We start from the raw sequence: 25,206 nt of genomic DNA, 5'->3' as shown, positions 1-25,206 counted from the left end.
GTCATTCTTGTTGTGGGTCTGGTCAGATGGCCACTAAGGTCTTCTCTAGACTTAGGGAATATATATCCATGATTTGCACTAAATCACCTTACTCTCAGTGGGCTTCTGATTCTTACCTAAGCAGTGATGGATGAAACCCTTTTATGTGAAAATGTTCTTATTTTACCTGAGTTCATCTCTAACTAGTGTTAGAATTCTGAATTAAGCCTTATTTTCTTTCTGCCTTGTGAAGATATTATTTCCTTATCCTCTAGCCTCTTATTGCTGTCAGCCTGATTCATTGTTCCTTTGTAGGAAACTTGTCTTTTCTTTCTTATCACTTTTTAAAAAAGATTTTATTGATTGATTGATTGATTGATTTAGAGCATGAGGGGAAGAGGGGCAGATGGAGAGGGAAAGAGACTCCTAAGCAAGCTCCACCCTCAGTGTTTAGCCCCAGGTGGGGCTCGATCCCATGACCTTGAGATCATGACCTGAGTCAAAATCAAGAGTCAGACCCCAACTGACTGAGCCACACAGGCATCCCAAGATTTTTATCTTTTTATGTCTCTGTCTTATATTCTATGTAATTCATCATGCCTGTCTTGTAGTCCAATCTATTGTTTAGATAATCTATTGAATTTTACATTTTAGTGTGTATTTTTCTAGAAGTCCTGTTTGGTTCTTCTTCATATCTTTCTGTTCATAATGTTCTGTTATTCTGTAATTCTTTAAATTCCTCTTATCTTGTTTGTCATCTTAAATATAACTTTTAACTTTCAAAAGTTCTTTTATCTCAGGTTTCTATGCTTTTTATTCCTTCTGTTGTCTTTAGACTCTACCTCATGAAAAATCAGTTCTTTTTTTTTCATTCTTATTTTTTTAAAGGTGTTATTTATTTATTTGAGAGAGAACGAGCGAGTGAGAGAGAAACAGAGAGAGAGCGCATACGAATGGGGTGGGGAACAGAGGGAGAAGCAGATTCCCCACTGAGCAGAGAGCCTGGTGTGGGACTCGATCCCAGGACTCCAGGATCATGACCTGAGCTGAAGGCAGATGCTTAACTGACTGAGCCACCCAAGCGCCCCTACCCCCCCAAAAATCAGTTCTTTATGAGGTTTTAAATTTTTGATTATGAGCTTATCTTTGGCAAGAATTGTTTTTCTGTGTGTATTTCCTCGATTAATGAAAGTGTCCTTATTGAGCTCTTTTACGTTTGCTTTTCCTGGTTGTCTCAGGAGTTTCAGTGACCAGGACCAGTTTCTTGTTCGTATTTCAGCTTAGAGATTCCTGTATTGCATGAGTATTGTATACTCTGACAGCACACCAACATTTGGATTTTACTTTCTCAAGGGAAACTATTTATTTTCCCAACAGCAAATGCATAGTTAAAACAAAGCTTCCATGTCATGTTAATCTGGTCTTTTCTTATTGAAAGTATAGCCTTTCAAGGTTTCAAAAGTATGCAATGTTAGGGACTTAATGTTTGTATCCCCCTAAAATTCATATATTGAAATCAAATTGAGTGCTCTTTGTTTTAAGATTTTATTTATTTATTTGAGAGAGAGAGTGAGAGAGAGGAGAGCAGGGAAGGAGGAGCAGAGGGAGAGGGAAAAGTAGGTACCCCGTTGAGTGGGGAGCCTGACGTAGGGCTCAATCCCAGGACCCTGGGACCATGACCCGATGCTCAACTGACTGAGCCACCCAAGCACTCCATAAATCTTAGTGCCCTTATAAGAAGAGGCCAGAGAGCTTGTTTTCTTCTCACCATGTGAGGATACAGTAAGAAGTTGGCAGTCTGCACCTCGGACGAGGGCTCTCGGCAGAAGCCAGTCATGGTGGCACCCTGATCTTGGACTTAGAGTCTCCAGAACTATGAGAAATAACTTTCTGATGTTTCTAAGCCACCCAGTCTATGGCACTTTGTTGTAGCATCAGGTACGTGGTTGTCTTAACAGCTAAGACAGCAGGAGTCTAGTTTATATCTCCAATCTTCTGTGGAACCTGAGGTCTGTCCCTGTATTGATATTAAAATCCAGTGTGTAGCTGTTGAGTAATTCTGGCCTCATGTCCTTCTGAGATCTGAGCAAAATCAGCCCAGGAGCACATTCCTCTGGTTTTTAGTTAGCTAGTTTTTGTTTTGTTTTGTTTTTGCCCTAGTACCTAGATATTTCCTATTCTTTCAAACTCAATTCTTTAAAAAAAATACTATGATATTGAATTCATAATTTCTATGTTTTGTGTCAGCTCAGTCTGCCATATTGTCAGTGTAAAATTTCTTGGTCTCCAATTCTCCCTACTTTTTTTTTTTAAGATTTTATTTATTTATTTGATAGAGAGAGACAGCGAGAGAGGGAACACAAGCAGGGGGAGTGGGAGAGGGAGAAGCAGGCTTCCCACCGAGCAGGGAGCCTGATGGGGGGCTCGATCCCAGAACGCTGGGATCATGACCTGAGCCAAAGGCAGACGCTTAACGACTGCGCCACCCAGGCGCCCCCTCCCAACTTTTTTTGATAGTGTTACCTATATGTATGTAAACAGAAGATAAGAATACTTTATGCAAACTGTAAACCTAAAACAAATTTATACCTTAAATCTAAAAATTTACAATGAATAAAATTAAAATAAACAACATTAACTTAATAAGATCAGTTTTATGGTTTGCTAAAGCTAAATTGCTATATCCAGCATGAATAGCACTGAATATCAATGTGGAATTTTCAAAGTCCCATGTAATGTACGACTTTTTAATTTTCTACTAACTTTGTCTAGTTAACGTATTGTGAAACTTTTTTGTACTGTGTTGTAAACTATTTTGACTTTCACTTGATACAGTTGCATAATGGTCCATGTCTGCCCTTTTGCTCATGGCAAAAATATCCCATTACTTGATACCATTCTAATGGTAAACACAAATGCAAGGGCAAACACTAAAATCACATAAAGGTTTTCAGTTATAAAAACAAGCATTCAGATAAAAGAAGCCACAATTAATTTATGTTTTTAGACAATCACAAAAATGTGGAAAATGTCCATCAAGAACCATTGAACCTGTCTCTGTAAACCAGTTTGGGGAACTCTGATCTGTGACATACACTTGTGACCTGGCTGCTTGAATTAAGAAGAGTTGTCTCTGGGAATGATACCAGGAAAATGGTGGAGTAGGCAGCTCCAAACTCTCATCCCTCCACAAAAACGTTGACCAAATGAATTCTGAGTCAAGACAAAGGCAGTCTTGGGGTGCCTGGGTGGCTCAGTTGGTTAAGCATCTGCCTTTGGCTCAGGTCATGATCCTGGAGACCCAGGATCGAGTCCTGCATCCGGCTCCCTGCTCAGCAGGGAGTCTGCTTCTCCCTCTGGCCCTCCCCCCTTTCGTGCTCTCTCTCTCATTCTCTCTCTTTCAAATAAATAAATAAAACCTTAAAAAAAAGAAAAAAGAAAAAGAAGAAAAAGGCAGTCTGATAACAGTAGGAAATCTGTGTGGTGATTTTACTTGCCTTTTACCCACTTTCTCACTAGCATGTTGGTAGTTTTGAAGCAGTAGCAGCCCATGTTCATGAATGTGGGTCCCCGTTTACTGACTGCAGAAGGATCAGAGCATATCTTTAATGCAAATTATTGTGAATATTTCTTCTAACCCGTCTGTGGGCTACCTCATGCTCAAATTATCCCAGTTTTCTCAGCAGAAACTTTGCAGAACAGAAGGCAGTAGGTTTGTATGTTCAAAGTGCTGAAAGAAAAAAAAGCCTGTCAACCAAGAATTCTATATTTGGCAAAACTGTCCTTCAAAAATGAAGTAGAAATTAAAACGTGTCTAAATAAACAAAAGCTGAAGGAGTTCATCCCTGCAAGAAATGCTAAAGGGATTCTTCTGAATGAAGTTTAAATGAAAGGGCACTAGACAGTAACTTGAAGCTATATACATATAAGAATCAGTATTTTGGGGGGAGGGGTTATCTCTCTACTTTGTGTTCTTACTTGATTTAAAAGACAAATGCACAAAAAGAATTACAAATGTATCTTATTGAGTACACAATATGTATAAATGTCTGGAAATGTTGTAATTTATGGCAACTACAGATAACCTAGATGAAAAGGACAAAATTCTAGGTATACACTTTATCTAAACTGACTCCAGAAGAAAGAGAAAATTGTAATAGACTATATGATAAGTAGAGATTGAATCAGTAAAAAAAAAAAAAAAACCTCTCAACCAAGTCTAGGACCAGATGGCTTCACTAGTGAATTCTACCAAACATTTAAAAGGAATTAATACCAATCCTCTGTAAATTCTGTCAAAAAATATAAGAGCAGGGAACACTTCCTAACTCATCCCATGAGACCAGCATTAACCCTGATACCAAAGCCAAATAAAGACATCACAAGGAAAGAAAATTACAGACCAATATTCTGCATAAATATATAAGAACAAACCCTCAACAAAATACTAACAAAGTGAATCCAGTAATATTGAAAGTATCGTGTACACTCTGACCAACTGGGATCTTAACGTGGGAATGCAATACTGGTCCATCATAAGGGAAGCAATCAGGTAATACACTACATTAATGAGTGAAGGAAGAATACTACATTATCATTTCAACTCTCACAAAAAGTGATCTTAAAAATTCCAACACCCTTTTGTGGTAAAAACACTCAGACAACCAGGAATAGAAAGGAATATTTTCTTTTTTCCTTTAATTACTTGTATTTGTACTAGAATGTTTCTAGATGTGGGACTCTTCTTATTTATTTTATTTGACACTTATAGAGCTTCTTGGATTTGGAGCTTAATGTCCTTCATTAGTTTTGAAAAATTCCCAGCCAGGATCTCATCAACTATTTTTTTTTCTGTCCAATTCTTTCTTTTTTCACTTTCTTCCTAGGACTTTAGTTACATTAGCTCTATTAAAAATATATTAGATTTGTTACTGTGTTTCATACATTTCTTATAATATTTTCTGTTTTGTACATCCGATTTTCTTTTTTGGAGTCTGAATATTTGGTTGGACCTATCTTCTAGTAAATTAATCCTCCTGCTATATCTAATATGTCATTAAAACATCTTTTGAGTTCTCAGTTTCAGGAATTGTGTTTTTCAGTTTAGAATTTTTATCAGTTTTCTATTGATGGATCTTTGGTCTAAAATTATCTATCTCGTTACCAGTTTTGTAAACATTATTTCATACAATAATTATAATATCTGAGTTACCCAAGGGTTTTTGTTTTCTGTTTTTTATCACGTTTTGCCCCACCCCCTCTCTGATCTGTTTCTGTCATTTGATACTTCTGATAATTTTTTTACGTTCCGGACCATGTATTCTTGCTGCAAAGTGGGCTATCCTTAAGACTTTGTAAAGATTAGTCTGTTTGGGGCTTACACATAATGATAAGGTATAGTCCTGCTGGAATCTCAGCTTGAATCCTGGGCTCTTTGCCAGGGCCCTTCCTCCTTGGTGGACCTGGATCTCCAAACTTCTGCCTAACCCCATGAGAGTGCTTAAATTCTGCTTGGCTTTTTCACCTCTTGGCAGTTCTTCCTGATTGTTCTTTCTGTTTCATGCCCCCTTTACAGTTTAGGATTAAGTAAAAGCAAACCATACAGAGAATGTCAATCTCATTTCTGTGCAGTACACTTTCCTCCAACATCATCTTATTCCCTAATTTTGACTGTCTTTGTTTTGGGGGGCCTGGAGTAAGAGTGTTGAATCCATTATTGTTTGACTCCACATGATTGAGCAGGTCCAGTTTTTTTCTCAGCCTCTATGCCCCCGTGTTGGGAATAAGTAAATTCCCCAAGGGGAAGAAACACTGGAGAAATTCAAGGTCACCTCAGTGTTTAACTTTTCTCTTTTGTTTCCCTGAATCTTTGTGTCCTCCGTTGCTCTCTGATGCCTTCAAACAGCTGTTTTTTATTTTGTTTTGCTTGTGTTTGTGGGTCTTGGTGGAAAGATTTGTTTTATATCAGCCACATTGTCATTGGAAGACTCCTAAGTTTCTTTTTATCTGTAGATACGTTTCATTTTTTTAATGCTTTGTCAATTATTTGTTAAAGAAAATCAACTACTTATCTTACAAGATTTCCCATGGTACATCTCTGTGATGTCACTAAACATGTTCCTCTGTGCTATTTTCTTTAGTTGATGATTAAATATAGATGTAATTTTGACAAAAATACTTTATAAATGCTTAGTTATATTTCTAATTGCATTGAGTTGGGAGCCTCAAAATGTCTAGTTTTCTCTGTTTTTGTGATGTCAAGAATTAATCCATGAGCTCATTTTAATTTGCATTTGTGTCAAACGGTAAATAAATGTATGTTTTTAACTTTGTAAGAAAGTGCCAAATGGGGGCGCCTGGGTGGCTCAGTCGTTAAGCGTCTGCCTTCGGCTCAGGGCGTGATCCCGGCATTATGGGATCGAGTCCCACGTCAGGCTCCTCCGCTATGAGCCTGCTTCTTCCTCTCCCACTCCCCATGCTTGTGTTCCCTCTGTCGCTGGCTGTCTCTATCTCTGTCAAATAAATAAATAAAATCTTTAAAAAAAAAAAAAAAAGAAAGTGCCAAATGGTCTTTGATGGTAGCTGTGCCATTTTACGTTTCAAAAACCGATGTGTGAAAGTTGCAGTTGCTCAAAATTCTTATCAACATTTGGTATTGTCATCTTTTTTGTTAATTCTAGTCACTCTAATGAGTAGGTACTGGCATTTTTTGTGGTTCTATCATTTCTCCAGTACCTCCTGCTAGGGAGCACCTTTCATATGTTCATTGGCTGTTCATGGATCTTCTTTTATCAAGTGCCTATTCAAATCTTTTCCCCATATTTTACATTGGGCTATTTTTCTTCTTATTAAGTTGGAAGAGTATTTTATATATTCTGGATACCAGTTCTATTTCAGTTTCTATATTCACTTCTATCTATATCCCGAATCCTTGGCCTTGCATTGTGTCCTGCCTAAGAAATCCTATACTCTGAGTTCTAAAAACTCAGTATTTTTTCTAGAAGATTTGTAACTGTGGCTTTTTTTGTTTGGGTATACAATCCATTTAGGTATTTTCTTCTATAAAGCAGAATGATGAAAACAGTTGAGGTTTATGTTTAGGCATATGGCTCTCCATTTGTTCAAGCACCAGTGCTGAAAAGTTCTTTAAGATTGCATTGGACATTATCCCATTTACTGATTAGAAGACATTTCCTGACCACAACACACAAGGTTCAATATATATCCATGTTATCACGTTACTCCTCAGGCCTCACTTACCATGATAATTTTTTCTGGTTGATCTGTCAAAGTCTCAGTGTATTCTGTCAAGATCTTTACTATCATTGTGCTATCTGTGGTTTTTGGTACTTTCCCTGTTCTACAGTTTTTTTTTAATGCATTTTCAGGCAATTTTATGTGTTGTGTTAGGGCTTGTGGCAGTGAGATCTTTATTTTAGAAATGCTGTTAGGAAATGACTGTTTAGTAACATTTGCCTTGACTGCCTCTTCTTTTACATTTGCTTTTTCCTTATCTGCCTTTACCTATTATTTTATCTGTCAGTTTCATCAACTTTTTTGTCTCACCTTTGTCTTTTAATAAGATAATTTAAATGATATACAATTATTGTGCTGTTTATTTGGTTATAAGTGTGTAGTTTTGTTCTTTCTCTTTTTAAAGTTACTTTTGTTTCCTTCGTTTTGGTGCATATGCCATATATTTTAGTCTTGCACATCCTCAGGGCTTTGAAGAACGTAAATCCCCGGGACACCTGGGTGGCTCAGTTGGTTAAGCAACTGCCTTTGGCTCAGGTCATGATCCCGGAGTTGCAGGATCGAGTTCCGCGTTGGGCTCACCCTGCTCAGTGGAGAGCCTACTTCTCCCTTTGACCTAGCCCCCTCTCATGCTCTCTCTCTCTCAAATAAATAAATAAAATCTTAAAAAAAAAGAAAAACATAAGTCCTTTCATTTTTTTTCAAAATATCCTTTAACTTATAATTCTCTAAGTGTTAGAATTAGTGTGAAAAGTTTTATTTGTGACATATTTAATATAAATTGTTTATCAACACATTTTCATTATCTCCCTCTTCCTCTCCTATATTTTTAGTATGTTCCAGTGTTCTAGATCAAGAGTATTACCATTATTATTATTACAGCATTATTTTCTATATTATGTCTTTTTCCAACAGTAAATACTGAAATTTACATTCAGTTTTAAGACAACTTTTAAATTTATCTCACTTTCAACTAGTTTCCTTGCTTTAGACCATGGCTTTCACAATGCATATCTTTAAGTAAAGATATTTGTTTCATATTTTATGAGACCTTCCACATATTTCACGATGGTTTCTTATCTTTTAGCTTGATTAAAATAATTTTTTATGTCACTCTTTTTCCTTTGATACTCTGTACTTGTTCCACTGTCATCTACCTTTTAATGTTGCAGTAGAGAAATCTGATTTTGGTTAACAACCTAATTTTCTACCTGAGTGCTTGTACTTTTCTGTAAATATTTTTTCCTGATACATTGATTATTCTTTTTTTTAAGATTTTATTTATTTTTTTTAGGGTGGGGGGCAGAGGGAGAGGGAGAAAGAGTCTTAAGCAGACTCTGCACTGAGCATAGAGCCCAGTGTGGGGCTCGATCTCATGACCCTGAAATCATGACCTGAGCTGAAACCAAGAGTCAGACACTTAACTGACTGTGTCACCCAGGCACCTCTATATTGATTATTCTTAATGTTTCGTTTTTTTCTTGGCTTCCCTTTACAAGCATCAGTTGACCTGATGCTAACTTTATCTTCTGTGTTCAAATTGATCATCTTTCTATTACCATTTTTAGCTTCATACCAAGTTCTGGGAGAATGTCTCATGTTTGTTTTCCACATAACTTGGTTAATTTTCCATAGCATAAATCCTGCACTTATTCCCTCTCATATAGAACTCAATTTGGCTTCTGTGCTTTTGGTAGCCTTATAACCCTTTTATCTTATCCATTTCTCTTTATATTTCCTGTGGACTTTTGGATTTATCATGTTATTTCACCTCAAACTATTTTCTCCTTACTGTTTTATGCTCCTCTTTTACTGGAAATTATTTATTTTATCTTTTAGATAATGATACCAGCGAATTTCTTGAAAGCTTCCTTTTTATCCTCTAAAATATAATTTTCTGAGGCTTGAGAATTCTGTGAGTCTTTTAGATGCTATATTAGTCAGAATTCTCCAGAGAAACAGAACGAATACGGTGTGCGTGTGTGTGTGTGAGAGAGAGAGAGAGAGAGAGAGAGAGAGAAAGGTTTATTATAGGAATTGAACCGTGTGATTATGGCTTCTGAGGAGTCCTAAGATCTGCGGTTGTTAAGCTGGAGACCCAGGAAGTTCGTGTAAGTTCTGGAGTGAAAGCCTGCAGGCTCGAGATCTAGTAAAAGCTGTTTTTAGTTCAAGTCCGAAGGCTGGGAAAGACTGCTGTTCCAGCTCAAGGCACTTAGGCAGGAGTTCCTTCTTACTCATAGGAAGATATGCCTTTTGTTCTGTTCAGGCCTTCAACTAATTGGATGAGGCCCACCCACATTAGGGAAGGGAATCTGCTTTAAAGTCTATTGCTTTAAATCTTAAGCTCGTCTAAAAATACTCTCCCAAACATACCCAGTATAATGTTTGACCATGTATTGGGTACCTTGTGACCCAGTCAAGTTAATACATAAAATTAACCTTCACAGATTGCTATACCCCCCCCCTTTTTTTCATCTTGTGGCGTTTTTACTTGGGCTATGTGCTAGTATTTTATCTTCCTATTTGACCTCAGATATAGTTCTTTACACATTGTATCCTTGTCAAAAAACAGAGTAGACAGCTTTTCATCCTTTTCTCTGCCCCTTTTAATGGCAGTCTCATCCCTTTCCCAAATGATTTGTGTGCGTAGTGATATGCATGTAAATCTCTTCTCAGATTTCCTGATTCTGCTGGCTTTTAAGTTACCAGTTATTACAGCTAATCAACTTCAGCGGTTTTCATACTTAAGAGTGTATTTTCTCACATAATAACAACTCCAGAAATTATCACACAGAGGCTCAGGAATGTCAGGGATAAGGCATTCATAACCTCTTGACCTTTTTTTCAAGGTTTCAAGGTAGCTGTAGAAATTTAGCCATCATCCCGTATTTAGACAGCAGAAAGGAGGGAGCAGGCAATAGGGTTTCTGAAGATATTTCTGCTTTCAAATCATTTGCCTTCTGTATCTGACAAGAGGCTGAGAAACATAATTATTCTGTTTGTATTGCCAAGGATTATTTTGTTAACGTGGAAGGGAGCAGGGGTAACGAATAGGCAACTAACATAGTCTGCACGTAGTTTTTGAGTGGAGGTGTTATCTTCCTATGACTATTGTCTGCTTCTCTAAAAATTTTCTAAACTTGTGGAGTACAATAGAAACGGTCAACTTCTAGCATGTCCTGTTACAGAGATTCTTCAAGTTCTTGTTCTTACTTTGCTGACGGGACTGTGCCTCTGAGATTGTTTTATACTTCAATGGTTTTCCTTAAACTATAGCTTTATGCCATCTCTTCAAGATATACAGCTTCTGCTTAAATTTAAGAAAGAATCTAGGTGGCTGGGAGTAGTTGAGGGACTCACGAGGAATAGGGAGAACCATATTCTTAGTGGCCAGGAGTAGCAAGTATAGAGAGGAACAGCTGCCTAGTTCTGTAATATGTAATGCTCAGGGTCTCTGAGATCAAGGGATAGATGGTAGAAGACTTTTCAAGAATGTTTGCTGCCCCACATTCTGAATTCTAGGAACATTTTTCTTAATGCAGCTGCTTTTTTTTTTTTATAATGATTTTTTATTATATTATGTTAGTCACCATACAGTACATCCCCGGTTTCCGATGTAAGGCTCGATGATTCATTAGTTGCGTATAACACCCAGTGCACCATGCAATATGTGCCCTCCTTAATACCCATCACCGGCCTATCCCATTCCCCCACCCCCCTCCCCTCTGTAGCCCTCAGTTTGTTTCTCATAGTCCATAGTCTCTCATGTTTCATTCCCCCTTCTGATTACCCCCCCTTTCTTTATCCCTTTCTTCCCCTACTGATCATTCTAGTTCTTATGTTCCATAGATGAGAGAAATCATATGATAATTGTCTTTCTCTGCTTGACTTATTTCACTTAGCATTATCTCCTCCAGTGCCGTCCATGTTGTAGCAAATGTTGAGAACTCGTTCTTTCTGCTTAATGCAGCTTCTACCTCCTACTTAGCATAACTTGATGCAGTTTTTTCAATCCTGGTTTGAGCATTATTATGGTGTTTCATCTTTTTCTGGCCCTTTTCTGTTGGGAGTGTTTGTAAAAAGCTATACTGAAGGGCTGTTAGCCAGGCAATCTTTATTCAGTGGGTATTTATTTTAATAGCCATTGGGTTTCATTACCTTTTAATGAGTTCTTTGATAGTAAGTTCCTTAATTAACAAGGCAGTCTTTCAGGTTTCCTCTTTTCTAATTGTTAACATATTTTGGTGCTTTCCCACAGATACACTGTGATGAAAAGTTTCCTCTTTACAGCTCCTGTAAGGCCATTCAGAAGGGAAGAGGATGGGGAGGGGGAGAATATGCAGCATGCTTCCTTAGAATGGAAATGGTTTAAGAGCATTTGCTCTCCCAAACTGAGACTGAGTGAAATATTCATATTTCATGCTCAATTTCCTATGACTGGAGTAACTCAGAGTGGATTTCTACATGTCTGAAAGTTGATCGAATCCAGCTCACATTAGAATTTGTATGTTGAATTTTTCTATAACCGCCTCTCAGGAATTGTGGAATATTTAATTCCGCCTGGGATCCAAATAAATTTTCATTTAAAAATTTCCTTGAGCTATCTGCGATATTCCTCCCAAAGATAAGAACATTTTATAATAAACTACCCACCACTCATTGAGGCCCTCCTATGTGCCAGATACTGTACTGGTCTCTATATTCTATTATCCCATTTATTGCATAAATTTCTGCAAGGTTGATGTCATTATCTCCGCCTTACTGATGAACAAGCTAAGTCTAACCGAGATTAAACAACTTTCCTAAAGGTCACGTAAGTGATAGGGCCGGGATTTGAACCTAAATTAATATGAACCAAAGCCCTTTGCTCTTTTCTCCATGTATCACTTCCACTCTAGTCCTGTCTTGTTTTCACTACCACTTACCATAAAATGGACATGGTGGCTCAGGCACTGTTCTCCCATAGTAAGATTAATTAGAGAGCTAATGAAATTTTTGTAAAGAAGATCTTAAATGATTTCCCTCAGAGAAACCTAAGGTTTTAAATATTCTGAAACGAAGTATTTGTATTGGCAGAAAATAATGAACCAAAGCACCTACAGGATACGTCAGCTCAAAAAAGCAGAAAAGAAACTCAGGCTAATGAGGTGTTTGGGAGGAGAAATGCTCTTATTTAGGGTATTGACCAGTTAGGAACTGAGTAATAAGTTGTATGTGGAAGTTAAAAGCGACTGGCTGGCAGACAGTCAGGCGTCTGTACCATTGTGTTTTGTAAACTTTCTCCTATGGCTGTGGTGTGTTTTTTCCAAGCCCACTTAATTTTTTATGAGGTTTGTAAAGGTCTTGAATAAACAATTGAGATTTTAGAGGTTTTCCTGGAAGCTTTGGTTAATATTTTAATATGCTCTGCTTTGTCACATTATTAAATAGCTTATTGGAAAGTTTGAAAGAGAGTGTTTCTTTTTTCTTCTTTCTTTTTCCTATTTTTCTTTCTCATTCCATTTAAAAAATTTTGATCTAGCAGTTAAATATCAAAATTCGATATAGTTTTTAGCTGATTCTTTCTCTTCTTTTTATTTTAACTTGATACCTTTACAGATCACCCTTGGATTGGGAATCAGCATCTGGGAGGCCCCCACTTGAAATTCACTTCAAGTGAAACTACATTTTAGAGGGTATATCTTGAAATGAAGCCAGTGATTGTAAATGTAGGTGGGAAGAGAGGATGGGAGAAGGAGAGAGGGGGAATTGGATAGGGTCAGAAAACAGGAACTAATAGAACTCTGGAGATTACCTCATTGTGACCTTTTGCTCATTAATATTTGAATCCGATTCTTTGGCATCTTGGTTGCAGTCTGGTGAAATGTCAAGCATGGCAAAGACTGAATACCTTCAAAGACATTTCTGTGTTAATGAGATGACTTGATGAAGTTGACCTTTAACCTGAACAGGAATTGAGGAAAGAGAAAGGAAGAGTTTTTATTTCTCATTATGAGGACTTCTTATTCTATGGAGGTTTGTGTAGTAATAATTGTTATTTGTAGAGTACTTTATATGACCTCATTTCAAATTGGAAGCCACTTGAAAACATTTCCATGTTGTTGTTATTGGGATGTAATGAAGGTCACCCAGAAAATCCTACCACTTTTGTGAAGCCTTCTCTGACTGTTTTGGCCTCATAACGGTTTCTTCTAAAATCATATAGCACTTGGAGTTTATTCTGCTCAATTTAGCACTTAATTGCGTGTTCTCCTTGATTTGCTTCAGAACGGGAAGTACACTTTCCACTTTTTTGCATGACAGAATTTTTTTGGTAAAAAAGAAGAAAATCATATGGCTCTATAAAAGGTGTAAACGGTTAGTAAAATATTATGAACTCATAAAATACTTACATTTTAAGCAAATATACTCAATGTCTTGTCAACTATTTTCCATATTCAGGATCAGAGGAATAAAAATTAAGGTAATCATAAGACATTTCCTGAGTACTTAATATAAGCCAGGTACTGTGGAAAATGCTACATAGGAGTTCTTTTTATTTAACCATTATAACAATCCTATTTTGCAGATGCCAAAACTGAGGCAAAGATTAACGTCAGTCTAGGGCATTGTATTTAATGTCTGTTTTCATTAAACCACATATCTGTAATTTGTCTATTTACTTTTATATAGTTTTCTATTTGTTTGTTTTTGCTCTTAACACTGTTTTGGTGTATGGCGGTAGAATATACAAGTCAAGGTATTTGCTGATGTTTTTGTTGTTTTGTAATGGGTGTGTACTAATTAACTGGCTATACCTTTTATCCTTTATTGTGAATTTGAGTTCGTAACACCCATATATGAATGCATTTTCTTTATAAAGCAAAAATGTTTGCTAAGATGATAATGGAAATCAAGACTAGGGCATATGAAATTATTGGCCAAGGAGAAATTCTTTAAATGGCTAGTATAGTTTTCTCTGGTTGATATATATTGGTAAATTAAAAAGATTCTTTTTGGGTTCTAGTTGTGATCTCATAGCTCATATCAGACTTCTTTTCTAGTTATAAATATTTTTATATTTATATTTGCATATTTGTATATTTATATACAAAATATAAAACCAGAGAATTGTCATAAAAAAAATGAAGGGATCAATGCTTGGGATGTAAATAACAATTGGTTTCAAAGAAACAGGATACCAAAGAAGAAAGAAACACAGAGAAAGAGCTCCCCAAAATGTCTTTATAAAACTCCCCTTCAGTTCCTGGCTAATTTCTAATCTTCACATGAAGAGGGCACACTCTAGAGCTGTAGAAGACATCAGCTGCTGGAATTTCAATAGCTGAGCAAATATTCTGGAATTGCACAGCAGAGACTTGAGGATTGGACCCATGGAGAGACCTGATGAGCACACATGGCCTTTCAGCTTAAACATCAGTAAAGCCATTTGCAGGGATTAAGGACAAGTTCATAAGATAAAGGACGAAATTAAAATAGACCCACTATAACTTCAAAAACAAACCTGACAAAATGAAAATGATCCACTAATAATTTAACTGCCTGCCTAAGCAAAACTCAAAACTCTACTGAGGAAGATAAAATAATCTAGTGTCTCTAAAGCATCTTATCCGCAACATATGGCATATGAAACAGAGTTTCTTAACATGATAATAAGCAGAAAAACTGACCTGTAATCAAAAGTTAGAACAGTCAGTAGAAGCGGATCATTAGATAATCCAGATATGCTAGGAGACAGAGATTTCAAAATAACTGATTAATATGTTAAAGAAAACAAAAGAAAGAAAAGACAATTAAAAAATTATTTGAACAGATATTAAAAATCAAATATGTGTTTTAGAATAGCAAAATACAGGATTTGTGGTGAAGAGCTTATTAATGTGAGCTCTTAAAAATGGATTAAACATGTTTAACAACAGACTCAACAAAGCAGAAGTCAAGATAGGTTAACTCAAAGATCTATGGAAAACACCCAAACTTAAACACATAGAAAAAAAGAATACAGGGGCGCCTGGGTGGCACAGCAGTTAAGCATCTGCCTTCGGCTCAGGGCGTGATCCTGGCGTTATGGGATCGAGCCCCACATCAGGCTCTTCCGCTATGAGCCTGCTTCTTCCTCTCCCACTCCCCCTGCTTGTGTTCCCTCTCTCGCTGGCTGTCTCTATCTCTATCGAATAAATAAATAAAATCTTTAAAAAAAAAAAAAGAGAAAAAAAAGAAAAAAAGAATACGGGGCACGTGGGTAGCGCAGTCGTTAAGCGTCTGCCTTCGGCTCAGGGCATGATCCCAGCATTCCGGGATCGAGTCCCACATCAGGCTCCTCCACTGGGAGCCTGCTTCTCTTCCTCTCCCACTCCCCCTGCTGTGTTCCCTCTCTCGCTGGCTGTCTCTCTGTCAAATAAATAAATAAAATCTTTAAAAAAAAAAAAAGAATACAAATTTTACTTCTAATTTTTAAAAATTGAATTGGGCATAAAAGAGAGATGGAGCACAGTCAAAAGATGTAATATGTCTGTCCATGGAGACCCAGAAGTAGAGGAGAGAATGAGGATTGTGCAGAGATTTTAATGTGTCTGCACTCAGTAGCAGATCTTCAACTGCATGAACAAAAGCTGACGGAACTTAAAGGATAAATAGATTCACAATTATAGTTGGCTATTTTAACACCCCTTCAGTAACCAGTAAAACAGGTACACAGAATACCAGTAAGGCTATAGAAGACTTGAACTGTAATATCAAACAACTTGACTTGACGTTCCACCACCAACAGCAGCATTTTTTTCCTAGTGCACGTGCAACATTCCCTAAGCTAAAGCACATTCTACACCATAAAACAAGTCTCAATAAATATAAAAGGAATAAATTCTTACCGACTCTGTTTACCATCTGCAACAGAAATAAATTAGAAATCAATAACAGACATGTTTATGTAATATACCCTGCTTAGACATAACGTATCATCTTTTTTATGTGATGCTGGATTTGATTTGCTATTGTATTGAAATTGTGTATGTGTGTTTATGCAGGATGTTGGTTTATAGTTTTCTGTTCTTGTATCATCTTTGCCTTTGTGTTTGCCATCAGGGTAGTGCTGGTCTCATAAAATGCGTTTTAGAAATGTTTTCTCCCCATCTCTATTTTGTGAAAGGTTTTGTCTAGACTTGGTTTCATTTCTTCCATTAATACTTGATAGAATTCACTAGGGAAATAATCAGAGTCTGGAGTTTCTTCATTGGAAGGTTATAAAATATAAATTCAGGTTCTTTATTAAAAATAAGCTTATTTAATGTGTGCGTGTGTGAGAGAGAGAGAGAATCTCAGGAGATGCGGAAAAGGGATTTAGCAAAAATGGACACCTTTTCAAAAAAAAAAAACTCAGCAGACAACTCTAGTCTTATTTAATCTAATAAAAGAGTATCTATGAAAACCTACAGCTAACATTTTACTTAATGGTAAAAGACTGAATGTTTGACCTCTAAGATCAGGAACAAGACAAGTATGTCTGCTCTTAACATTCCAATTCAGCACCCTGTTGGAGCTAGTTCATGCAAAATGGCAAGTAAAAGAAATACAAAGTATGCTAATTGAAAGGGGCAGAGAAGGAAAATTTTTTTTCTTTTTAAAAAAGATAACACCATTTCTTTGTAGAAAATTCTAAGGGAGTTTTTTTAAAAAGGCAATAAAAACAAGTTTAGCAAGATCACAATACAAGGTCACTATGCAAAAAACAGGTCTATTTCTTTTTTTAAAAGATTTTGTTTATTTTCTTATTTTAGAGAGAGGGTGAGCACACCAGCACAAGCACAAGCAGGGGTGGGGTGGTGGAGGGGCACAAGAGGAGGGAGAGAGACTCTCAAGCAGAACCCTACTCGGGGCTTCATCTCACAACCCTGAGATCATGACCTGAGCCAAAACCCAAGAGTCAGATACCTAACCAACTGAGCCACCCAGGTGCCCCAAAACAGGTCTGTTTCTATGTACTAATAAAGAGGAATTAGAATCTGAAATTAAAAATCAACATTGTTTACAACATCAAAAACCAGGAAATACTCTATAACAAAGAAAATATGTGCTAAACTTGTGTGCTCAAAACTGTAAATATTACCAAAAAAAAAAAATTACCAAAAAAAAAAATTACCAAAAAAAAAAAAAATTAAAGAAGATCTAACTAAATAGAAAGGTATACTGTATTTATGGATGCAATATTATTAAAACATCAGTTCTCCTAAAACTAATGTAAAGCACCTCTTCACCACCAGGCTTCTGGGTGAGAATTAAACCCCAATGCCCTAAGGCATCCATGACATATAATGAAGTAACACTCCTTCTATGTATGTGGAATTGTACTAGCTATACCAGTCTTGAAGGAAATGAGTATAGATGCTAATAAGCTGATTTTAAGATTTATATGAAAATTCAAAAATCTAAAATTAAATAAGACTATTTTGAAAAAGGGGAATAATGTTAGAGAACTTTATGCTGCCTGATTTCTGTATTTACTGTAAAGCTTTAGTAAGTAAGAGAGTGAAGTATTGGTATAAAGTTTGACAAAAAGATCAAGGGAACAGAATAGGGAGTCTGATTTTCAACAGAGGTGCCTACACTGTATCACTATGTTGTACACTAATATTGAATAACATAGGGTACACTCTATTGAAACTAATATTATACCATATGTTGACTACCTGGAATTTAAATAAAAATGTCTAAAAAATAAATAAGAATATGTTTCACAGTCTCTACCTCCACTCACTACCTACATGGACAATAAACTTGAGCAGCTACTTTTTAAGAGAGGATATCCATTTGACCAGTAGGCATATGAAAATATGCTTTAACGGAATGACTCATGAAGGAATGCAAATGGAGGCTACAATAAGATACCACTATGCATTGGCAAATTAGCATGAATTAAAAAGACTTACAATACCAAGTGCTGGAGAGGATATGGAACAACTTTCATAAATTGCTCATGGGAGTATGAAATGGCCCACTCACTCTGAAGAACTTTGACATTTTCTAATAAAATTAAATATATAACTACTCTGTGATCTAGCAATCTCACTCCTAAGTATTTTTCCAAGGAAGATGAATATTTCCACTCAAAGACTTTATTTGTAATAGCCCCCAAATAGAAATAACCCAAATACATACCAGTAGAACAAAATGAATAAACAAATGGCAATCTATTCATACTCCTCAGCAATAAAAAGGAACAGACTGTAGATACATTCAATAACATGGGTGAATCTCAAAAACATGCTGAGTGAAAAAAGCTAGGCACACAGGAGGACTGTAGGATTCTCTTTATACGAAGTTCAAGAACAGGCAGAACTAATCTACGGCGCTGTAAGTCAGAAGAGTCATCTCGTGGTGTTCGCGGATCTACTGATTTGAAAAGGGCACGAGAAACTTCTGCGTTTATGGAAATGTTCTGTATCTTGAGCTGGATGGCAGTTTTATAGGTTTTTACATATGAAAAGGTCATCAAGCTATATTCTTAAGATTTGCACATGTACTGTTTGTAATTATACCTCGATAAAAACATGCATAGCAAAAAGTGTTTTTTAAAGATCTCTTGTGTTTCTTAAAGGGTGACTGAGAATAAGAGAGTGAAGCAAATGGATAAGTCTCGGAACCAGGTTTACAGCATCTAGTAAATCCTCCTCTGACTTCTTCTTCCATCCACATCCTGAGTGTATATTCCCAGTTTTCTTTGGACTAGGCTTTTCTCTTTGGACTTCTTAATTTTTTCATGACAAGTGAGATAGGGGTTGTTTTCTTTTATTTTTTGTTACGGTTTTCTATTTTTGATTTCAGAGTGTTCACCATCTCATTGTAGGCTCTACCGATGGCTCAAATAACACTGCATGTGGTGTCCAGGATATTTTGACTGTCGTCCTTGGGCCTCATTTTTTTTTTTTTTTAGCTCTTGGGGAATTTTGTTTGTCTAGAACGGGGATTTATGTGTGATTTTATGAGTGAATATTTATACAGATTCTCTAATTGAATTTAAAAATGTTCTTTGGACAGGAATGTAAGACATGAATTCAGTTGTGGGAAAGTCTACTTGGGGAGGATGTGTGATTTTTAAGGTAGTTTAAGTATAATTCTGAAGTAAAAATTTGCTGTGGGATTTCTGCAGCACATGGGAACCAAAGTTCCAGGCATGGGTCCCAGATGACAGAAACATATGGGAAGATCCAGAGCTCTTCCGAATGTAACTTATTGAATGTCCATCCTAAGGAAATAGGAGGCTTAGTGTTCTGGAATGAAGTGGCCTCCTCGAGAGCTAGGGGCTATTGAGGAAAAAGGAACAAGGTAGCTTCCTTGTTCAGTGAAGGAAAGGACCTTAAAAATCAAGTTCCAAAAAATCAAGTTCCATGGGGCAGGCAGAAGTAAGACAAAGATCCATGTTAGAGGAAATGCCTACACTAGAGGTCAGAGTTGAAGGTTGAGGAAGCAGAGGCACCAGGTATACAGAGGGAGGGAACAATTTATAGGGTGGCTTTACATTCTCTCTGAGTAGTTTGCACTTGCCTTGCTAGATGAGTTTCTGTGTCTGAACTTTTCCCTGTTTCACAGTGAAATAATTCATTAAATAACTTGAGAAAGAAAAATTTGACAAACCAAAATGTGAGCAAGGGAGTGTTATTCAGGAAGCAGAAGCAGAAGAGAAAGTTGGTGTGAAAGGACAGCTCTCTTTCACAGCTTAGCTCCTGGCACTCTGCATTTGTCTTACTTTGAAACTTGCTAAGATTATCCAGAGAAAGAGAAGGTTGGCTTTGGCCATTTGTAGTGAGTAAGACAAGATCCTTGGTGACCCTGGACTCAGGGTCTGACCCGAGGAGGTTGACAGAGAGCTGTGGTTGGAGTTCATTTTCAATACCTACTGTGAATTCAACTTTCTTTTGATGGGGAAAGGAGGAAAAACTTCTCGCTCAGTATCCTGGCCTTTCAGATTTGTGTGATTTGTATCTTCTTGTCCTCTTCGTTCGCTTTTCCCATGTCACAGAGCAACAGAAATACGTAGCAGCTACCAAAGTCCCTTTAGTGGGAAGCAGGATCAAATGATTGTTAAGTCTTTTGAGTCTGACAGGGCTGGATTCACATCCTAGCTCCACCACTTACAAGATATAGTCAATAGCTTAACCCCTCTCTCCTCACATCTATCAAAGATTAAATACCTCATGGGGTTCTTGCGAGAATCGTGAGAATATTTTCAAAACAGTTGGACATAGTCGACGCTCGATAAATTGAAGCAGCTGCTCTGGTGATAGTGGTAGAGACACTGGTTGGAATTGATGATGGTGATGCTTTCTCTAAGCTTTTCACTGCTATTCACTTGTGTACTGTGACATAACACTTAGTATTGTGTAATTGAAGTACATTGTAATTGAAAGTAGTGAATACTGAACTTTCTGTATATCTTTGAAGGAGTCTGTAAGATTTCTGTACATTCGTGTTTTTTAAAAAGATTTTGTTTATTTATTTGAGAGAGAGAGAAAGCCAGCATGGGCGAAACGGGGGTGGGAGAGAGGGCAGAAGGAGAGGGAGAAGCGGGCTCCCCACTGAGCAGGGAGCCCCACCCAGGGCTCCATCCCAGGACCCTGGAATCATGACCTGAGCCTAAGGCAGATGCTTAACCAACTGAGCCACCCAGGCTCCCCTCTATACATTTGTTTTAATTGAGTTTAGTTGTGTCTTTGTGTAAGAAACAATGGATATATCTTCCCTTTTTGTAAAGAGAATCAGATACCTCTGAGATACAAAGTTAGGTATTAGTGTGTACCTACTTTGCACAATTTGGACGCCATAGTTTCTTTCCTTGCAAACCATATGCTTCGAGAAAATGTACATGCACGATATGACAGTTCAGTATATCACTCTGTGTAAAGTATTATGATATAAGGAAGACAGACAGTAAATAGAATTGGAGGTAGAAAGGATAATTTGAATTAGAGAATATGAATCTGGATATATTTTTGAAGTGTGTGAGTTGATTTGGTTACCAAAGTGTTACATGGTGAAAATCAGAAAAGTATTTTCATGGGTCTTGACTCATGCCCAGTGATGGTTCTCACTATGGTCAGAAGCTTGACTTTGAATTAACATCATGAATTTTCTCACCAGTTGACTCCTCTCCCTTTCCCAAACTTAAAAAAAAAAAGTAATTGTAACTGGATTGAAAACAAGTGCGAACTATTTAAGTGCTTTGGTAGTGGACTTTCAGTTCATTTAGGTGTTTGTCTTGGATTGTCTAGGAATATATAAATATAGAAGCATTGAGAGGCAACCTAATGTTGCCTGTTGACCTACTTATCAGACCTTGTGACTCAAATCACCACGCATCCCAGGTTCCTTGTATGTTCAAAATATGGTGATAATTCTTAGCTCATTTTTCATCTTGTCTTGCATTCTATCTTTATTCTCGTGCATTGTACACTGGCACTATTACAGCTTCATAAGATACAGCCTAGATGTGATTAGGCTGATTTGAAACTGTTCCTAGAGGTATCCAAAAGGCAGTTTTATGGGACTTAGGTTTTCCTAAGTCCCAATTTCTTACCCGGTCCTAGAGATTTTGGCTGTGTTCTTAGAATCTGCTTTGTAATAAGATTACTTCATGAATAGGGTGTAACCACCAATTTTTATTGCATACTGTGTTGGTTGTTATTGCCTGAGTCTGTGTTTATCCTTTCTTAGAAAACCTATGGACACTGTGGTGGTAATGGAAACCGGAAGTGAAAAAGGGAATGGGTAGTGGACTGTGAATTAGCAAAGTTCCAAAATGCTTTCTAGAGCTGGCAAAATATTTAACAATGAAAACATTCATTTCTGAAATTATCATTTTGTTTGGAAATATATAATGAGCTTGAGGGGAAGTAGGGTGGAATTGGAGGGCGGTTAAATAACTCAGTATGTTAAGAGTAGTATAACGCACGATCACGTATAAGTGCATTTGGCTTTGGTGATTGATATATATTGATCGGGACTTGAAAGCCAAGTCTATGTTTCATGTTAATACGTTAAGGTTAATAAGCCATTTACTATTTTGAGATGAATAATGAGTCAGGAGGATCAACTAACTTACCCCACGTTGCACAGCCAATAAGTGGTGGAGAATAAAAATTGGGACTTTCTGACTCTAAGCTATCTTATTTTCATTTTACCAGTCCAGTTTTGCTTCTCCTTGGCAATCCGTTTTGGCCGCCGAAACAGGCCTTTCAAATGCTATCTTCTTCAGCCTCTAGCTTCATTGGGCTTTTAGCTCTTTGATTTTCACAACATCTCTGTGTTCAGCTTGTCGGGTTCTTTAAGTATCTATCTTGGCCTAGATAATTATGTTGGGCTACACATTAAAAAGCAGGGCACAGCCAGTACTGAGTATTTGAAGAGTTGGCTCCTGAATTGCCACTATCTTACCTGTGTGGGCCTAATCTGTGTCTTGGATAACCCATTAACCTTGTTATCATCTGGATCCGTTTTTGCTCAGTGTTTCAGTGTAGGGTAGTATAAGATTTACTACTGCTTTTTACGTGAGGGTGTAGCGGAAAGATACAGATTTAGGACTGGGTAGAAATACCAAATAGCGTATGAGTTTGTCTAGCTTTCTGAACTTCTTACATGTTGGCTAATTGAACTTAAATAAAAAAATAAATACATTTCTGAACTTCCCAGAAAATCTTAGTGTATTGATCTACGAGAAAAAAAGAATACCAACTTCTTGAGGTGATTCTGAGAACGAAAGGGAATCGCATACGATGTTAGCTGCTTAAGTGTAGCACGTCTTGGGCATATGGTAATGCCCACGAGATAGTTTCTTACCCTTTTCTGTGGCTTCTGATCTGCCCTGCTGTCTCTGGGCATCGGCTTTAGTCTTATCCTCATTCCTTCACTCCACTCCTGCTCTCGCTCTTGAAAAGCCACAGACAGGGCTTCTCACAGCTTTGATCCTCCCCCCTTCTAACTGTTGACCTCTCTGGCTCTCTTTGGTGCGCTACCTGTTCCAGGTGTCCAGTGGGTTTCACTGAAAGCAAGCCATTTAGCGGGAATTTCGTTTATAATGTAACTTCTTTCTCAGTTGGCCTGTACAGTACTCCCTAACTTAAGTATTTCCATTTGTTGTCTTATATCATCCAGAGTGTGGATCTTCAGAATGCACAAAGAGAACCATGTAGATGAGGAACACTTTTTGGGGGGATTTCATTTTATTTTTTAAGTAATCTCTACACCCAAAGTGGGGCTTGAACTCCCGACCCTGAGAACAAGAGTCGCATGCTCCACCAACTGAGCCAGCAGGCACCCCTCAGTGTTCATTTTTGCTTTTAAAACAAAATTCATCCTTTTAATTTTTTTTTCAGGAAATTTTAATTGTTCTTTTCATTTTTTTGTGTGTTAAATCATAAAGCATTTTGGTTTCTAGATAAATTAAGGAATGGTGTTTACATTTGTTTTTTAAGAATTATAGTAATTTTGGAAGGGACTTTTTGAAATTTATTCTCTGCAGAAAAATTCCTTTTTAGTTTAATTAAGATTTTGAATATCGTTTATTTGTTGTTGATTTGGAAAAAAAAAGTGCTTCTTGACGAACTAGCTGTGCTTTATGAATTTTAGTTTAATGTTATAGCTATATAACTCATGGTGATGAAGGTAATATTTAAGATGATTGCCACCAGGCACTGCGAATCCAAGACTATTGAATGGCGAGGATATCATGATGGAGAAAACCTTAAAGGAATCCCTAGAAAAATAAATTCTTGTACTTTTTGCTGGAATTTCATTTTAGTCCATTAACATGATGATTTACACTCTTACATTTCAGGGAAAGGTGGCCCAGACAGCATGCATGTCAGCTTGCAAGCATTTAGCCACATCCTTGATGCAACTTTTGCTGGAAGCTGAAGTAAGACAGCTCACCCTGGGAGCATTACAGCAGTTCAACTTGGATGTCAGAGAATGTGAACGTAAGACGGGGAACCATCCCTTTGCTTGTTTGTTTTCTGTGCATGTGTATTCAGTTCTATGAAAAAAAAATAAGGTTAGGTCTGTGGGGTCTTTGTTCCTGGTGGAGTTGACGAATACCTGGATGACAGAGACAACTTGAAGGGCGTGTAGAAATAGTCTACTAGCAAGCTAATTTGAGCACCCGAGGTGCCTAGGCCCCTATGTGGAACAGAGATCTCTGGCCACAGACAAGTTTGCAATCTCGAGGGGATGTAAGGCAGACGTGCATTTCATACACACCAAAGAAAACGTGATTCATCCAAAGACTTCAAAAGAATGCAGTTTCCAGCCACTTGTTTTGTATTTTAAAACTATTTTACATCTTATCTGCAAACTTTTTTTCATCTAAAGAACAAATGTGTGTGCGTTTATCAGTCAGAGATGTTTCTATTACAGGTAGAATCAGAAAATGTTTGACAGAGTGGTTTAAAAATAGGTTTTATTGGGGCACCTGGGTGGCACAGCGGTTAAGCGTCTGCCTTCGGCTCAGGGCGTTATCCCAGCGTTCTGGGTTCGAGCCCCACATCGGGCTCCTCTGCTGTGAGCCTGCTTCTTCCTCTCCCGCTCCCCCTGCTTGTGTTCCCTCTCTCGCTGGCTGTCTCTATCTCTGTTAAATAAATAAATAAAATCTTTAAAAAAAAAAAAAAGGTTTTATTTTCCTTGGAGACAATGAGTTGCTATATTGATTTAGTTGCTCAGTGATGTCATCAAGGACTTGGGCTTTTTTTTTTTTTTTAGTACAGTTGACACAATGTTACATTAGTTTCGGGTGTACAACATAGCAATTCAGCTGCTCTATACCTTATGCTATGCTCACCATGAGTGCAGCTCCCATCTGTCACCATGCAATGCTGTTAACAATATTGTTGACTGTATTCCTATGCTGTGCCTTTTATTCCCATGGCTTTTCACTCTTTAACTGGAAACCTGTATCTCCCACTCCCTTTCACCCCTTTGCCCATCCTC

At 37.3% G+C, this 25,206-nt stretch overlaps 1 protein-coding gene across 4 annotated transcripts in view; it reads left to right on the top strand.

The window, feature by feature from the left end:
* Positions 1 to 25,206, top strand: part of EXOC6B (exocyst complex component 6B) — a 600,442-nt gene that overhangs the window by 400,127 nt on the left and 175,109 nt on the right. For all 4 annotated transcript variants that reach the window (XM_045788250.2, XM_045788249.2, XM_045788251.2 and 1 more), the window contains one exon: positions 24,059 to 24,200. In XM_045788250.2, the coding sequence (XP_045644206.2) occupies positions 24,059 to 24,200 (142 nt within the window). The remainder of the gene's footprint in view (positions 1 to 24,058; positions 24,201 to 25,206) is intronic.

Source organism: Ursus americanus, chromosome 7, assembly GCF_024610735.1.
Source record: "Ursus americanus isolate L20-20 chromosome 7, mUrsAme1.1.p, whole genome shotgun sequence".
Taxonomy (NCBI): domain Eukaryota; kingdom Metazoa; phylum Chordata; class Mammalia; order Carnivora; family Ursidae; genus Ursus; species Ursus americanus.
This window is presented reverse-complemented; position numbering and strand designations above follow the sequence as displayed.